The sequence below is a fragment of the Hyaena hyaena genome, unplaced genomic scaffold (genome assembly GCF_003009895.1).
Source record: "Hyaena hyaena isolate Hyena2069 unplaced genomic scaffold, ASM300989v1 scaffold_297, whole genome shotgun sequence".
Classification (NCBI taxonomy): domain Eukaryota; kingdom Metazoa; phylum Chordata; class Mammalia; order Carnivora; family Hyaenidae; genus Hyaena; species Hyaena hyaena.
In genome coordinates, this window is record NW_024080929.1 from 1700991 (window position 1) to 1720080 (window position 19090).

The 19090-nt window shown below is 41.9% G+C and overlaps 1 protein-coding gene across 2 annotated transcripts in view; it reads left to right on the forward strand.

The window, feature by feature from the left end:
- DCX (doublecortin) overlaps positions 1–19090 on the forward strand; it is a 112350-nt gene that overhangs the window by 71255 nt on the left and 22005 nt on the right. The window contains exons 3-4 of one of the 2 annotated variants that reach the window (XM_039247427.1): positions 8572–8674; positions 10854–10991. In XM_039247427.1, coding sequence (XP_039103358.1) covers positions 8572–8674; positions 10854–10991 — 241 coding nt within the window. The remainder of the gene's footprint in view (positions 1–8571; positions 8675–10853; positions 10992–19090) is intronic. The other variant, XM_039247428.1, reaches the window with a different exon arrangement.

Here is a 19090-nt window from a genome sequence, read left to right on the forward strand (position 1 = left end):
GGGCTTGAGCCCACGAACTGTGAGATCGTGACCTGAGCTGAGGTCAGACACTTAACTGAATGAGCCACCCAGGTGCCCCTTATAATCATTCTTAAATGCTTTTGTAAGTTTGCAGAAAAGAAATGTGGGAAAGGGACAAAAAACCAGCAGGCAGTATGGAAAAGCACAGGCTTTCCTGTAGGCAAACCCCCATAACTGGAGCCCAGCCCTTTGGATATTAACAGAAATGCAGGGCACAGAAGGTCCTCCTAAAGTGAGAGACCTGAAGCTGCAGTCTCCACATTAGGCCGAGACCCTGAGAAGCAGACACACCAGAAAACTTACCTGGAAGCTTGATTATTTCTGTCATGACTCCAGGGGGGAAACAGAATAAACAAGAACAGTAGTCTTTCTGCTGCCCTGGATGCTGCTACTGCAAACATTCCCTTGAGAATTTGGAGTGCAAAGCATGTTCTAACACAGGTCTGGAGTTCAAATTTATACTCCTGTCACAAGAGAAAGCACAGCTGAGTAAAGGTAGCCCCATACTGTTAATGCCTCCTGGCACCAGGCAGAAGCAAGTGTACACATTTTTGGGAGGAAAGGATCCCCAATCTAGACCCCTCAGGATTCTGCAAGAATTAGCTAGCTCAACCAAATAGGAACTCACAATAAAATACACACACACACACACACACACACACACACACAAGCCACCATAAGGGAGAGTTAGAGTTAGCACAAGCAACAGATTTGGATTTCCAAGGATTTTAGACACTAGAATTAATTAATTAATTAGATACAGGACATAAAACAACTCCAGATGGATTGTCTAAAGAAACAAAACATAATCAAAATGGGTTAAGAAAAATCAATTATCAGCTATGACCAGGCAAATGTGGGGGGAAAATGAAATAGAATTCAATGAGTGGACTGAACAGCAAATTAAACACATCTGAAGAGAGAAAGAATGAAGTGACAGATCTGAAGATTTTTTTTTTCCAAAATGGAGCACCCAGAGATAAGAAGGCAGAAAATATAAAGGTGATGTGGAGACATGAAAGAGAGTGGGAAAGTCTAACAGGTGCCTAGTTTTATTCATTTATTTTTGAGAGAGAGAGAGCCCATGGTGGAGGCGCAGAGAGAGAGCGAGACAGAGGATATGAATAGGGGTCTGTGCCGACAGTAGAGAGCACAATGAGGGGTTCAAACTCACCAACTGTTGAGATCACGACCTGGGCGAAAGTTGCACATTTAACAGACTGAGCCACCCAAGCACCCCATAACAGGTGTCTAATTTTAAAATGACCCTGGGAGAAAGATCTAGGGTGTAACAAGGAATGGTAAGCAAATAGTACTGGTAGATATGTAGGTAAATCTAAACAATATTAACTGTATGATGCGATTAAAATAATTACTAATTTGTAGGGTGAAATAAGAGAACTAAGATTCTTTTCTTAATGTTTATTTATTTTGAGAGACAGAGAGAGAGTGAGCAGGGGAGGAGTGGAGAGAGAGAGAGAGAGAGAGAGAGAGAGAGAGAGAGAGAGAGAATCCTAAGCAGGCTCCATGCTGCCAGTGCAGAGCCTAATGTGGGGCTCAATCTCATGAACCGTGAGATCATGACCTAAGCCAAAATCAAGAGTCAGATGCTCAACTGACTGAGTCAGCCAGCTGTCCCTAAAACAACTAAGATTCTAAGCAACAATGGCATGTAATTTGAGGGTCACACAGACACTTAAATATGTGATGATTTAAATTTGATTGTGAAGGGGCAGCTAGCCCTGTGAATGTCTGGAAAGATATTCTACCCTCTAGATAGAGGGAGCTGCAAGCATGAAGGCCTTGAAGCAGGAAAGGTCTTGATGTGTTTGAGTGTCAGAAAGAAGACAGTCTGACTGTAGCCAGCTAGCATGTGTAGCATAAAAGATTGGATACTGTGGAGCTAAGATTTAAAAAATTGGAGTTTATTCTATCTATGGTGGGCAGGCTGAAGGATTTTAAGCAGAGGAGTGATCTGCCTTACTAAAATTGTGAAGTACTGGGGCACCGGGTGGCTCAGTCAGTTAAGTGCCTGACTCTTGATTTCTGCTCAGGTCATGATCTCATGGTTTGGGAGTTTGAGCCCCACCTTGGGTTCTATGCTGACAGTGGAGAGCTTGCTTGGGATTCTCTCTCTCCCTCTCTCTCTGCCTCTCCCCTGCTCAAGCATGTGCACACTCTCTCTTTCTCTCTCTCTCAAAATAAATAAATTAATTTAAAAATTCATAAAGTACTGCCATGACAACAGTATGGAAAGCAGTACAAGTGTATGTATAGGGGGTGGAAGGTGTGTGCCACCAACAAACTGTCTATGAGGCTATACTATACTAGATCTTGAAGTAGAACAGTGACAACAGAGAGGGGGAAATATGACTTCTGGTAACAAATGAGTCATAAGTTTCTGGTTTGGGCAACTGGAGGAATTGTGGTACCATTTGGAGGAGAGGAAGAAGCAAGAGTTTAGTCTTGGACATATTTAAATTTGTTATGCCCATCAGATAACCACATGTAGCTATCAAACAGCCAGTTGAATATGAGTCTAGAGTTTAGTGATAAGAAGGGCTTAGAGATGTCTGTTTATGTGTGAGTCATCTGTGTATAGAAAGTATTAAAGCCTCAGGGATGGCTATGATGGCCTAGTAAATAAACTGGAAATGAAGAAGAGAGGATATCTGAAAACTGAGCACTGGGGCTTTCAAAAATGGAGTGGTCTGGAAGAAAGAGAATCTAGCAAAGGAGGTTGAGATAGGAGAAAATCCAGAAGGCTATGGGATCTCAGAAGTGAAGAGGGGCAAGTATTAAGGAGGAAGCCTTGCTCAGCTTATGTCCAGTGTTGCTAGGCAGTTGAGTAAGATTAATCCACAGAAATGATCAGGGGATTTGACATGAAAGTTATCGTGAACCTTTACAAGAGCAGCCTTGGTGGAGTGAGGGGGATGTAAGCCTGGTTGAGTTGGGTTGACCAGAGAATTGGAGGTGTGGAAGAGAACATAAGACACAATAGATGTGGAGGTACTTTGAAATCAGTAAGAATATTTTACAAATGCAAGTGGCATTGTTATTTTGTCAACCAGAGAATTTAGGGAAGTTCAAGACCTTGAATATGTAATGCATGTGCCAATAGAGGTACTGTAGAACCAACGAGCTGTTTGCCCAGGCAAGAATGTTGTCATGAGAAGCCACAAGTAAGATTTCAGGATAACCACGGGAAAACAAAGTTGATAAACAAGCAAGCCACTGTTGTCTCAGAAGCATTGTCTCAGCTCACCAAGCCAACCCTGTGCCAGCCTCTGGAGCCCAACCAGGGTTGCTGGCAGGAAATGTTCCAGAATAAGAATGGTGGTAAGTTTTAGAAAAAGCCGCATCCGTAAGGCTTACTGAATCTTTCATTAACTCATTTTGCAAAGCTTGCCAGCCATTCTCTATGGGCTGGACACAGTGTTGGCAAGACTAGGAAATCAGTGTGGTTTGTCTTAGTTGCCGCAAGATTCCCCCTTCTTCACCACTGGGGCCGCTCATTTTTCCATAGACACTCTCTGCCCTTCTCTTCACCCTGCATCTCACCAGTAGGCAACTACAAGGCTGGTGGATGGATCCAGGCAATTGTGCTTAGAATCTCTGTGACTGTAGTTGATGAGATGCAGTTCTTTCTTGATAATACATGTTCTGGGGTGCCTGGGTCACTCAGTTGGTTGGGTGTCAGACTCTTGATTTTGGCTCAGGTCATGATCTTGCAGTTTGTGGTATGGAACCCTGCATTGGACTCTGCACTAACAACATGGAGCTTGCTTGGTATTCTCTCATCCCCACCTCTGCCCCTTCCCTTTTCGTTCTCTCTCTCTCAAAATAAATAAACTTAAAAAAAAAAAAGAGGAAAAGACAGGTTCCTGCCTTTATTTGTGCAGTTACCTGGAACACCCTTTACTTCAGTCTACATCAACCTATATCCTACATATCCCTCAAGACCCAGATTCTTTGTGGGCTTCACCTTCGTCACCTTCTCTATGCAGCCTTCCCACTTCTCATCATTGGAATTGTTCTCTTTGTCTTCTGTGTTCTCCTTGCTCTTTGTGTCTTTATAATAGTGCTAACAACAGTCTGCCTTGTATTTCAATTATGTGTGTACTTCTGACCTGCTTATTATGCTGGCAATTCTGAAAACAGGGGCTTTTCATTGTGTATGGCTGTATCTCTCACAGAGTTCTTTTGCCATAGTTAAGCGTTTCATGAATGAATATTAGTGGAATTGAACTTACAGTGAAAATATTTTGCATGTTGAAAGAGAGTCTCATACATATATAAGAACTTACTTCCCGAGATAACATTTCTTTCTGAACAATTAGATCATGAAATGTAGAATCTACTCTACAAGAACTAACTGCTAGCATCTGTAACATATGGAGAATCTAAGCTTAAATCAAGTCACGGAGTGAATTTGCCATTTGCAGCTAATATACCTGCTTGTTTGTTTCTTTGTTTTTTAAAAGAACATTGAGTTCACGGCTCAATGTTAATATGAGTTGATTTTATTGATTTTGTGTGGACAGTTCATTAATTACAAAGACAGGCATCATGCTTTTGTACTCTCATCCCTGACTTAAAGACCCAAGTGTGACTCATACAGAAGCTGATGTCAACAAGACCTTTGATCTCTGAGGATACTATAAGTGGTATCATAATGATTAGTATTTTTACCACTTCTGATGCCACCTCATGACTGAAATGTTATCTAAAAAAACTAAGTTGCAAAATTATACATTTGCAGTGTAGGTTCAGGTGGACTTTCTGTCATGTTACCCCCATGGAATTTTCAAAAGCAGGTGCGAGTGTGACTTTTATTTGGGAAGTGAGTTCCATTCTACTCCCACTCCTTCTTTTCCTTCTCCCTCTTTCTTCTTTTTCTCCTTGTCCCTTCCTTCTCCTTTTCCTCTGTTTCTACCACATTCTCCATTGCCAGTTACAGTAGTGAATAGGAATTTTCTTGTCTGTAGATTCAAAATATGACCCATACAGATGTTTTCTTTTCTCAATCTAATAAAATGTTTTAATGGATATTGGGCATTGATTAGGACACATGGGGACTCTCCTGTTTAGGCTATATACAAGCCTTTGATGTCAGGTCTTTAGGAAAGCATGTTCTCTTAGGCAATTGAATTGCTCTGCCTGGAATTGAATCAGGACACCTGAGTGCTGGCCTCAATTCTGCCATGAGCCATCTGTGTATCTTTGGACCACTTTGACTCTCTGTGCTTTGAGTTCCTCATATTTAAGATGGAGAGTTTCTATTTTCCCAACTTTGTAACAAAGGCAGGGAGGGCTGTTGTGTCTCAGTATCCAAGGCATTTGGGAAAGCTGGGTATTCACATGCACAATGTGAACTTGTCTACATTTGGGAGCCAGTAAAATGTGGGGAGGGATCACACAAGAAACATGATGCTGAACAGCTGGATTGCAAAATGAATGTTTTTGAAGCCAGCCACACCATTGTGAATTTGTCAGAAGCATAGGGGGCTTTGCTTTTCTCAGAAGCTCCCCAAAGGAGGGGTTATCCAAAGGCTTTTCCCAAAGCCTGGGTGGGGGTGGAAAGGGTTGGGGTTGGAGGAGGGCGGGTCATTGTAACAGCAACCCCCAGAGCAATCTGTGAAGGCTTTGTTGTCCTACAATAGGGTATCATGGTGTGTCACTGCAATGACTGCTTTTGAGCTTTTGGTTTCTCTTCTTGGGAAGCAATTTCCACCAGAACCTCCAAAATGAATGCTCCGGTGCCATTTAGGGAAGGGTTGGTGTTTGAAGGGTTTACTAAGTTCTTTTCATGGCCAGTAGTTGGTTGGGGTTATTTATTTCTTTTTGAGCCAATCTCATTATTTACATTTTCTTTTAAAATCATTCATTTCATCTAAATTTTCCAACTAATTAGCACATTTATTCAAAGAAGAACTTCTGAATGCACAATCATTGCTCCTTTCTTGTTCCTAAATTTATGTATTTGTGTTACCTTTCAAAACCTTTGAATGCTAGTTCTTGTTGTCTGCCAAGATTAATTTCTTTTTTGTTCCTACTTTTTTGCCTTTGTATAACATTACAAAAACTTCCTTCTTATTTTCTTTGCATTTGGTTGAGGCAAAAGGAGCCCTCGCAGAATTCTCACTGTATGGTAACCACTCTACCAGAAACCATGGGGAGATACAGAGAGAGGGATAAACTTGGTTATTACATTCGGGAAACTAGTGGTCGAATGGGAAGGAGTAGCTGAGTACTCATGAGAATACAGGCAGGTCTTGAAACAAGGTACTACACTCTAGAGGCAACTACTGGAGGTACATCCAAGGATAAGGCTTCACTAACTCATAACCAAAACTAGAGTCAGGGGCAGGGGCAGCATCTAACATGAGGGCATGGCAGAGATCTTCAGAGTCAAGGAGGTGCTAGGGGGTAAACAAGTGAGAGGCACACAATGTATCAAAGTTAGGGGCTCCAGGTTTTATTGAGCCAAGGTCTGAGATGTCAGCTGGAGTCTGGGGCAGGATGCAAAGCCATGTAACCTCTGTCATCGAATTTGCTACCAGGACAATACACAGTATGTTTATTGAATGAACAGTGCCAGACAGTGACTTTGTCATTGGATGTGGCACTAAAAAGCTCCCATGGCAACTACAGACACTCCTACCCAAGCATTCACTACACTACACAGAAATTCTCTGTTTCAATGTACCTTACTACATCGGATTGTGAGCTCCATGGAGTCATGAACCGAGTCTTAAACATCCTTGTTTCCCCCTTGCCTGAACTGTACATGAGTGCTTTGTATTACTGAGTGGCCAAAAGGACAGCCTTTGGAATCCAATAGATCTGCATTCGTTTGGCCTCATCACTTTCCACCCGAGTAATTTACTTATTGTCTCTGGGCCTCAGTTTTCTCATCTGTGAATCGTTGATGACAATATTATCGATCTCTAGAATCTGTTGTGAGAGTAAAATGAGATGAAAGTTTTGGAAGTACTTAGCAGGGTGCCTGTCACAGAATAAACATTCGATTTAGTGGTAGCTCTAGTTGTCATTACATGAGTGTGGAATGAATGGGTGGGGGACGAGTGGGCTGAAGGATGTTGGCCTATTTGATGACGTCAGGACCCAGGGGTGGGAAGAGGCTTATAGGGCCAAACCTGGCAGTCTTCCAAGTCTTCCTACCTTATCTTGGCATCTCCTGGATGATTGGGAGGCTGAGGCAATGGGGATAATCTTGAAGCATCTCTAACTTTGTGTAAACCTTGCAATCATCTTGGTGGGTAGATGAGGATTGAATAAAACTTGGGTTGGGTGGGTAATGGTATTAATGTGCACATTTTTTTTTCAAGTGTGAAACATTGCTCTCTGCACCCAGTAAGCTATTATTACTTTGTGAGCACTGTGCGTTTGGAAAGCCATTGCTGGCAGCTTGAATGGGTAGCTTAGAACAATTAGAAGCTTTGAACAGTTTCAAGCTAAGGATTGGGATAAGAATGTTTTGATTCTATAGTTTCCTCTGGGATTTCCCTCATGTGCTGGACTAATTATCAGATGTAATTAGGAAGCTGAGAAGTGAGGAGGCTGCAGGGAGCAACATACTTTCCCAGGAACCCTCATTTCTTTGTGCAGAAAAGGTTCCGGGTGACTATCTCTCTGTTGTGGAGAAAGAGCAATACATAGGCTAGAGGGTGGAAAAGATCTGGGAAGAGGGCTTTACCAGCAGAGCCTCAAGCCTAAAACTTAAGTTTTAAGTGGTCAGGACAGTTTCCCCCTTCTTGTTCTTGAAGGAGGAATGGTATTCTGGGTCACTTCCATGTTCTTGGTCCATATTTAGCAAAACTCCAATTTTCATGGGTCAAAATTAGTTGAGAACTGGTGCTCTTCTTTCAAAACTCATGAAGTTGAAGAGAAGAACTTCCACGTCTTGGTCAGCCATAGAGTCTTTCTACTTCAGGCTAGAGAAGACCTTTCTCATCTGCCTTGGCTTACACCTTTGGCCCCAGAGTTGGACTAGAAGGGCTCTGTCTTTGAGCCTTTGAGAAAAGATAACATTTGCAGGACCATCTGCTTGTGAACTTATTTTTTTAAGTTTATTTATTTTGAGAGAGAGAGAGAGAGAGAGCGAGCGAGCCCGAGCAGGGCACGGGCAGAGAAAAATATTCCCAATCAGGCTCCTGACATGGGGCTTGAACACATGAACTGTGAGATCATGACCTGAGTCAAAACCAAGAGTTGAATGCTTAACCAACTGAGCCACCCAGGTGCCCCTGCTTCTGAACTTTTATTCAAAGGGATAATGTCCACGTGATATTGAAGTTATTCTTAATGCAATGGAAACATGAAAAGACAATGGCATTCAGTTTATCTTTACTCACTTGGGGCTGTGATGCAGACTATGAGCCTGGTAGTTTGAAAAATGGAGATCCCTAAGGGCTAAAGATGATGGCCCAGATGTGAAGTTTTTTTCCCCTGCCAGCATGATATATGAAGTTTATTGTCACAAGATAATCACGTGTCAATCCAATGTCTCTGCTTTCTCCGTAGGTAACCTGTCTCCATGATTTCTTTGGTGATGATGATGTGTTTATTGCCTGTGGTCCTGAAAAATTTCGCTATGCTCAGGATGACTTTTCCCTGGATGAAAATGGTAAGCACAACCACTGGATTTGATTGCTCTATTATCTTACCTCCTTCTATCTCTTAGGATTTCCATGGGTTCATATGGACCAGAGAACCATCCATGCATGGACCTTCAAGGGCAAATATTGTCAGTCTTTCTCCTGTATATTTGGATACATGAGTCGCTAAGTGAAATGTTGATTAGATGTCCCATATTCCCAACCTCCAAACTCAATAAAACTCACTATCTGTCCCAATAGTGACCATATTTCTTGAACCACATATTGTGTCACATGGGCTGACAGGCACAATCATACTATGGGAAGGGAAAGTTGGAGTCAGAACTTGGATATTATATGTATACTTTTTTTTTAGTCAACATCCTCCAGCTACTTGGCTCATGTTGATGGTTCCATTTTAGAAAGATTTTCCACTGTGTTCTTAGTGTCAAATCTTTCCCCTCTTCCCTCTTTCTGGCTTGCTGCCTCATTCCCCCTGCTCTGTGACTCAAAATTCCAGAGGTTGTTAATCTCAGGAAGGAGGTGAACATCTGCCCACCTCTCTTTGCTTGAGTCCAAGCTCCATGTGTAAGTTAATAGTGGATTGGCTCATACAGCAACAGGGTTAGGATATGATCCTGATGGAAAGACACATTCAAAACGTATTTCCCAATTATGAGTGGTGAGAAAAACAAACCAGGTTGTATTATAGACTTTACAAACCACTCCAGTGACAAGGACCCTGAAAGAGGTGGCATTTTGCTGTGTTCACATTGAGAAGAGACAAATGACCATAAAATAGTTAAACAAATCTCAGGCTATATCCAGTTTCCTATACCTTCTACATCTCTAGTTCTGGACAGAGATCCCTAAAGTCCATCAACCAAAACAAGACATAGAACAAGCAAAAATGAGCTTCCTACTTAACTCAATTTCCAAAAAACCACTCAATTTGCCAGAAAAGATCATCTAATCTTTCTGGGTAATTGATATATCCTTAAATAGGAGGTGACAAGGAAGTGTCCAAAGAAAAGACTGCTCTCTACCTAGTGGTGTGGTTCCACTTTGACCATCACAGCACAAGGTTGGAAAAACCATAGTGGAAAGAACACAAAACTGGGACTTAGGAGACTTTAGTTGTTAGTCCTTGGTCTGCTCTTTTCTTGCTTTGTGGTCCTAAGCAAAAGGCTTATACTCTTTCTGCTCTTGTTAGCAACATGAGCATGATAATTCTCCTAATGCATTAGCACAATCAGTGTCCATAATTACCACAGTATGGATGCTGAGTCACCTGCATAGAGAAGGTGCCCCACACATGTCAGACTGTGGTTGAGGCAAGTAGTAGAAACATTTGGTAGCCTCCCTTACACACTCAACAGCTTTCTCTAAGCTCTGAGTGACAGAGTCACTGCTGGCTCACTTATATTCATTAAACCAGCATAAGGGTTTATGATAATGTGCATTGAAAATCAAAACGGGACACCTGGGTGGCTCAGTTGGTTGCGTGTCCAACTTCAGCTCAGGTCATGATCTCACGGTTTGTGAGTTTGAGCCCCCGCATTGGGATTGCTGCTGTCAGTGCAGTGCCTGCTTCAGATCCTGTCTTCCTTTCTCTCTGCCCCTCCTCTGCTCATGCTCTTTCTCTCAAAACTGAATAAATTAAAAAAAATAAAGAGTTCTATAAATGTGAGATGGTGCTGGTAGTAGTGGCTAGGAGTGCTTATTTATAAGTTGGCATGACAACCCTAATTTGCCTATTACAATACATGGCATGTAATAAACAATAAATGGAGCTCCCCTTCCTCCTTTAGATTTCTCATCAATGTTTCATCTGTGTGCCTGCAACCTCTAAGCTGTCAATCTCTTCTCCAAGGAAATTAATTATGTCAACAGGTGCTATTCTGAGTTGTCCACAAATGATCGAGTTGACTATTTAATAACCCACCAAACCTGCTTTTCAACTCCTTCCCTTGTTTCCATAATCCAGGGATTTAAACACCTGGCTTAGCCCAGATGACTTTTGAAAGTTTCTCCCATGCCTCCCTCCCCAGAGCCATCATTCCCACAGACAATGAGGACCACCTTGTAGTCCTGAGCCATTGGGTACTTTAGCCTGTAGTGGTTATTCCAGTTTCTGGAGGTTGGTAATGTGCGGAGCCTTGTTTTTTCACCTGGCTTTACTGAGCCCTCTGTGTCTTTTTCTGCCAGAATGCCGAGTCATGAAGGGAAACCCATCAGCCACAGCTGGCCCAAAGGCCTCTCCAACCCCTCAGAAGAGTTCAGCTAAGAGCCCTGGCCCCATGCGCCGGAGCAAGTCTCCAGCTGACTCAGGTAACGACCAAGACGGTGAGTGCTCTTCTCCTAACTGTGCACGATGATTTCATTTACAGAGGCCAATACCCTCTGCATGCAGGGGAATGCATTCCTCATGAACACCACCATGTCTCCATGATACCAATTCTATCCATTCAGAGACTAAACAGTCAGGTTTGCTTGGACTCATGGAGACAGAGCTAAACCCCAATTCTACTCAGATGGATGCAGACTAGAAATCTGGCCTCTTTGCCATGCTTGCTGTAATGCTTATTGTGTGTTTGTCTTCATATTCATCATCTTCAACATCACCAGCAAAAGCACAGTCAATTAAATAATCCAGTCAAATGTCAATTTGAAACAGAAAAGCAAAATCTAAAACAAAAATGTCAAAAACTCACCACCCTGAAGTGTCAACATAGTTGATGCACTTGAGCTTCCAATTTGACTTTGAACTTTTTAGAAGGCAACACAGAAAGAGAAACAAGATAATTCACATCATTCTCACAATGAGAAAAATAAATATGTAGGCCAGGGTCTGAAAGGAAACAGAGATTTGTCACACAGGATTTTAATTAGTGGATAGTGAGTGATCTAAAAACTGTGGTGTATGGATCACTGCCAAGCCATGAACTATTTATCAGTCTGTGACAAGCTTAGAAGCTCATGTCAAATGCAAATTGTGCCACTAAGCAAACATTTGTTTCAGCTGACTCTTTTTTCATAGTATAATTTTATTGATAAAGGCAGCAGTGCGTTCTTTGAAGTTCTGGTGCAAGGCCTTGCACCCACCGTCTGAGTGACACTGATCTGAAAGGCAAAAGGCCACAGAAGTTCAAGTTGAGAAGCTGAGTGGAGTCATGCACAGACAATTTGAGTTCTTCATGGTTAAAGAAGTTGGATGGCCCAGAAGGCTTCCATTTGTTCTCCCAAGGCTCAGTATTCACCATGATAATTCTTCCAGCCTGGGAGTTTTGGGGCAGAGAGCACAAGCACTATCTTTTCTTCCAGTTGGGGCAACTCAAGCAACCTCTTGGCTTGGAAATGCTTGTGGCCTAGAAAAACAGCCTGTTCTGCTGGCCTCACATTGCCAGGAGTGTGCCCGTCACCAGCCATATTATCATTCTCAGGCAGAAAGAACTGAACTGAAAGAAGCAGCACAAGCTTTCATGCTTTCGTGACTCTGCACACCCTACTTCCCTGCGGCTGGAATGCTGTCCCTGTATCCTACCACTCTTCTTTGCTTGAAAATTTCTATTCGTCCTTCAATACCTCAAATAGAAGTAGTTTCATTCCCTGCACTATCATAGCATGTTATTCATGTATCTGTGGTAATATTCACCATGCTGTGTTGTAAAGTCCGTATTTACCTGTCTACTTCCCCAGCTAAATATTGGGCCCCTCAAGAGTAAGATGTCATGTTAATTTTGTATCCTCAGTGCTGAGCACAGTGCTTGGGTCCTAGTAGATGCTCAACTAATGTTTGTGAATGAACAGATGTGTAAAAGTACCTATTTCACCCAACATGGTGCTAGAGATGTAATTAACATTTAGGTAATATTTGCTAAAGGAGTAAAAATGCAAGTGTTTGGTGATGTTTCAGTGAAGTGTACAAAATAGCACATGCCTCTATCTAAGCAAAGTCATATTGCCTGCACTACAAAGACTTATGTTTTAACATTTTGATTAAGAATGAAAATTATTGAGGGGCGCCTGGGTGGCTCAGTCGGTTAAGCGTCCGACTTCGGCTCAGGTCATGATCTCATGGTTCGTAGGTTCGAGCCCCGCGTCGAGCTCTGTGCTGACAGCCAGCTCACAGCCTGGAGCCTGCTTCAGATTCTGTGTCTCTCTCTCTCTCTGACCCTCCCCTGTTCATGCTGTCTCTCTCTCTCAGAAATAAATAAAAAAACATTAAAAAAATGAAATTATCGAGGGCTGCCTGGGTGGCTCAGTCGGTTGAGCATCCAACTTCGTCTCAGGTCATGATCTCATGGCTGGTGAGTTCAAGCCCCACATTGGGCTCTGTGCTGACAGCTCAGAGCCTAGAGCCTACTTCAGATTCTGTGTCTCCCTCTTTCTCTCCCTGCCCCCCACTCACACTCTTTCTCCCTCTCTCTCTCAAAAATGAAACATTAAAAATTTTTGAGAAAGGGGCGCCTGGGTGGCTCAGTGGGTTAAGCGTCTGACTTCGGCTCAGGTCATGACCTCACAGTTCGTGGGTTCGAGCCCTGCATCAGGGCTCTGTGCTGACAGCTCAGAGCCTGGAGCCTGTTTCAGATTCTGTATCTCCCCCTCTCTGACCCTCCCCTGCTCACGCTGTCTGTCTCTCTCAGAAATAAATAAAACATTAAAAAAAAATTTAAAAATTTTTGAGAAAAAGAATGAAATTGTAAGAATATTACTCAGCAATCAAAAAAGAATGAAATCTTGCTGCTTGCAACAATGTGGATGAAACTAGGGTGTATTATGCTCAGCGAAATGAGTCAGTCAGAGAAAGACAAATATCATATGACTTCACTCATATGTGGAATTTAAGATATAAAACAGATGGACATAAGGGAAGTAAAGCAAAAATACTATAAAAACAGAGAGGGAGACAAACCATAAGAGACCCTTAAATACCGAGAACAAACAGGTTCCTGGAGGGCTGTTGGGTGGGGGGATGAGCTAAATGGGCAAGGGGCATTAAGGAGGGCACTTGTGATGAGCATTGGGTGTTATATGCAAGTGGTGAATCACTAAATTCTATTCCTGAAATCATTATTACACTATATGTTAACTAACTTGGATTTAAATTTTTTAATGTAAAAATTTAAAAATATCACTGGCCATTTCTGGGATTTCTTTTTCTTTATTTTTAGAAAGAGAGCGTGTGTGTGTGTGTGTGTGTGTGCGTGCATGCGCGTGTGTGTGAGTGGGGGAGGAGGGACATAGGGAGAGAAAGAACACGTGAGTGAATCTCAAGCAGGCTCCATGCCCAGCGCGGAGCCTGATGTGGGGCTCAATCCCACAATCCTGAGATCATGACCTGAGCTGAAATCAAATGAGCCACCCAGCACCCCCATTTCCGGGATTTCTTTTTTTCTTAGTTTTTTTTTTAATGTTTATTCATTTTTGAGAGAGAGAGAGAGACTTAGAGAGAGTGTGAATGGGGGAGGGGCAGAGAGAGGGAGACATAGAATTTGAAGCAGGCTCTAGGCTCTGAGTTGTCAGCACAGAGCCCGATGTGGGGCTCAAACTCATGAACCACAAGATCATGACCTGAGCTGAAGCTGGACGCTTAAATGACTGAGCCACCCAAGAGCCCCTCTTGGATTTCTAACCTGTACTACTCATTTCTTATGCAAAACAAATTACCCCAAAACTTAGCCCCTTAAAACAACAAATATTTATTATTTTATAGTTTCTGTGGGTTAAGAATTTTGGAGTAGCTTCACTGTGTGCTTCTGTCTGGCTCAGGATCCCTCTATAGTTGAAGTCAAAGTGGAAGTAGTAGGCTGAAGTCATCTGAAGGTTCAACTGAGACTGTTAGTATCCACTTCCAAGCTGGCTGTTGGCAGGATTTTCTCCCAGACAGTGATTCAAGAAAGTGAACAAGGAAAAAGATCCAGTGCCTTTTATGATCTAGTTTCTGAAGCCACATACTGTCACTTCTGTTTTAGTCTACTCATTAGAAGCAGTCAGAAACTCTAGCCCACATTCAAGGAAAGAATCTTCACCTCTTGAAGGGAGGTGGACCTGTTTTCAGATTGCCAAGAATTTGTGGACCTATTTTTAAACCACCATATAACCTCTTACTTAAAAATGCTGAGCTTGAAATACATAGATTCTCTACAGACTGTATCCAGTTGGGTTATCCAGTACATGTGAACAGAACCACCTGTGAGTAAACATGGTTTAAACATGATCACCAACATGCTACCTACAGAACTCCCCTTCTAGAAACTAGAAGCATCTCACTTACTCTAAGATATTAGAAACAGAGAAGGAATTCATTAAGATTCAGTGAATATTTGTCAAATTAAAAGAAATGATATTGGGGCGCCTGGGTGGCTCAGTTGGTTAAGCGACCGGCTTCAGCTCAGGTCAGGATCTCGCGGTTTGGGGGTTCGAGCCCCGTGTCAGGCTCTGTGCTGACAGCTAGCTCAGAGCCTGGAGCCTGTTTCAGATTCTGTGTGTGTGTCTCTCTCTGACCGTCCCCTGCTCACGCTGTCTCTCTCTCTTAGAAATAAATAAAACACTAAAAATTTAAAAAAATAAAAGGAATTATATTAGATCCCAACCTAGGCAAAGGCAGGCATGACCTGCCTTTGCTCCTTCAGAAGTCCTTTGCTAAAGAGAAGAAATGAGGATGTATTCACACACACAGGATAAAAAGAGTAACCAATTTGAGAAAGGGAAAGGGGACTTTGCTTGGTAGATATCAGAATTACAAACAGCCCCTGCTCCCTACTAGGAAAAAAAAAATCTAAAGTGGTGTTCTCAGGAGAGAATTTAAATATTTATTTCAGATAATTCATGAACATCAATGAAGCCAAACCCTAGCCTAGCCAGCCTTAATGGCTATTTCCAGAATGTTTGAGCTCATCACAGATGATATGTCTAGATCTTTCACATGATTTCATCCCTAAAGCATAAAAGGATCCATGTAACATGACCTTGTCTATTCTATGGCAGTTTAGAGCCACGTCCAGGGCATCCACTCAGTGAACATTCCACAGGGGCAAAACTGATCTCAGGCAAAACAGTACTTTAGGTATGATTTGGATTTGACATACCCATTTCCCCCCTCCCACCTCCATGTCACTCAGGACCATACCAAGCTGGGAAGTAGAGGGGGTTAGGATATGGAAAAGGAGAGGGAAGCATCACTGTAGGATGGCCCGGTGACACCACTTCCCAGCTTTGTGACAAGTTTCTTCCCATGTCTAAGACTTGATTTCCATTTTGGTTAAGATAGAATTTACACATATGGAGGTAAAAATAATTTTCCACAATTTACAGAGTTGTACAATAGCTTCCACAGAATCAGGATCAGGTAACCAAAACCATGAGCTATAGACCATGCATAGTTTTGCATCAGCACATGTCAAGGTTTTTCTGAGTTCTTAGCAAGGAACATATATAGGTTAATACACATTTCACCAAAGAATAGTGGTGTTGAGTGGGGCCGAAATTCTTTGTTCTTTTCTAGGACATGGCAGTACCACCATGTTTCCATTCTGTGTTAGTCTGTCTTGGATCTGGGACTTGTGGGATGGATTCACATTTTTTTCATTCAACCTGAGTAACTTTAGGTTGTAGAAGATAGGCCATTTCCAGGGAATTTTAACTACCTTCCTTTGAAGGCAAACGACTGCCACAAATGTTCCTCTGCAGCAGGGACTCAAACCAAATGAAACATTGGCTCAGTTAGGGTTCAGTTAAAGGAATGTTTTGATGTTCTAGTTCATTAGAAAATATATAGATTTGATTCTGGTTTGAACAACTTTGCTAGATTTTCAAGTATTTTTTTTAAAAAAGAGCAGAGCAATGGAGTTGGGAGAAAGCAAATATTTATTTAAAGCTATAAAATAAACCAGGAGGGAGAAGAAGGGGAAAAATAGTTGGGGAGAGGGAGGGAGGCAAACCATGAGAGACTCTTGAATGCTGAGAACAAACTGAAGGCTGATGAGGGTGGGGGAGAAGGGAAGGGGGGTGATGGGCATGGGGGAGGGCACTTGGGGATGAGCACTGGGTGTTATATGGAAACCAACTTGACAATAAACTATTTAAGAAAAAAAGGAAATAAAAGATTAATAAATTATAAAAAAATTTTAAAAAGTGTACTAAGCCAAAAATAAAAATATTTATTACTAAAAATAAATAAATAAATAAATAAACATAAAAAATAAAGCTATAAAATAAAACAAATCTTTCAGAGGAGGGTAATAGTGGAAGAGTAAGAGAAATAAGTCAAATAGACATTCATATATATACTATAGTGTATATATATGTATGTATATTTGATCCAATTCATGGTTCAGTTGACTTGAGGTTTAGTAAATTGATGCGATTTGGTCTGTAATTTGCATCATAATTTGATTCCTTAGTCCTTAAGTTGTCTCTTTTCTGTTCTTCCCATGAATAAATCCAAATCTGTATACTTTATTCCCTTTGAATTCAATCCCTACTCCTGCCAATATTGAATGTGCCCCAAATGGAATGTCTGTTGCTAAACCCTAAGTAAGTTAAGGAAGGATTCGGTTGCCTACATAATAATGCTATAAAGAGCTCTCATTCTTTCTTCCTGGGCAGAGCTGATGGACTCTTAGAATTCAAGTCCCATTAGCTATCTCTGTCTTTATAGTAGGACGAGTGGTACTGCAGAGAAAATCTGTGGTAAAGCAGAGAAAATCTGAGTCCAGAGGTCTCCTACGGCATGTTTGAAGAAAGCTTGTCTAGTGCCCCCATTTTGATTAACCCCGGACTTGCCACTTTGATGGGCAAAGGTAAGCCTGGCCTCAGAACTAAACGAAGACCTTTCTAGTGTGTCCCTTGCTGTTTCATTTCAGCCATTAATGTGTTAATTTTTCCTTTTCAGCAACTACCTCCAGTTGAATTGAATTGAATTAAAAGGACAAAGTAGCTAGTTGCTGGGAAGGAGTCTTTTCTTTTTCTTTCTTTCTTTTTTTATTTTTTTCTTAAGGAGCCTCCAAGGAAGCTAATTACCCACCCTGGTAGGTTGAGAGAATTACAATGTGATAATTAGTTTGCCGTTATTCAGTAGTAAGTCATTGTTGTAGCAACCCAATGTTCCCTACCCTCTTTTCCCCCAACCTATGTGTACCTATTCCTGAAAGTCAAATCTTTCCTGTTCCCAACCCTCTGAGAAAGAATGGATTCTACGCCAAAATATACAGCCTTTGTAAAGGGAGGTCAAGGGACAAAAAACAGCAGTGAAGGGGGTGTGTGTGTCCATGGGAGAATTGTATCCAGGAATATTTTTCTTTGGAACTGAACAGGCTGCTTTGGGTTGCCTGAGGAGGGACCTAGCTATTCTGTCCTTCCTGAATGTGACTGTCTAGACCAGCTCTATCCAATAGAAACATAATGTGAGCCTTGTACATAATTTTAAATTTTCTAATAGCCACAGTTAAAAAGGTCAAAGAAACAGGAGAAATCCGTTTTGATAATATATTTTCCTCTACTCAATATATCCAAAATATTATAATTTCACCATGTAATCAATGCAAAAAAAACCCAATGAGGTTTTTTCCATTCTTTGAAATTGGGCTGTGTCTTACAGAACATCTTAACTGTGGCTCATCACGCTTCAAATGCTCAAAGGCAAATGTGACGAGTGGCTACTGTACTAGACAGCATAATAACTTTCCTCTCTGTCTTAGAAAGGTTGAAGATAACGATCTTCTACATATATTAAATGCTCTGCACTTTGCAAAAACACTTCCAAATTCATTACCTCAGTTGTCATAATAGCACCACGAATTAGGTTGGGAAAAGAAAATCATCCATTTTTTTTTTCTTTTTGATGGGGGAACTAAGATATAAAGAGGTTCAGTATCTTGTGGTCTTCCCAATGTCATGCAACTATTTACTACCCAAGAGCGAGAGCCCAGCTGCCCTGACTTCCCGGCAGACAATCCCTGCACTGTCTCTGAGGCAAGGTGTGGGAGCTCCAGACTGGTAAATAGAAAGGTCTCTGTTGGATAGTCCCTGCTTCTCTGCTTCCTTCCACCTTCCCTCACCTGTAGGCAGGGGAATGGAATGGCATGTGTGTCGTTCTCTTTGTGCTACATAAAGCACAGCTATGAGGAATTGGGCACCTCTGTTCCCAGGCCCCAGTCCTAGACATTCCATCATCTCCTCTACTGTCACTCCAAAGTGAATTGGTGCTTCGGGAAGATAAAAGCATCCCTTGTCTCTCCCTCATTCTGATTCTTTCTAAAACCACAGCTTATGTCAAGTTTCACTGGAAGAACTGCCCCATAGCTAAGGCAACGTTTCAATTGGTATTGGAGAACCACTTGAGAAATTGTTGGCAAAAGCAATATAATGGGGACCACTGAACACTCCACAGGGCTTGGGATGTGGTAGTGTTGACCCACCTCCCCATAATAGGAGCCCTATAC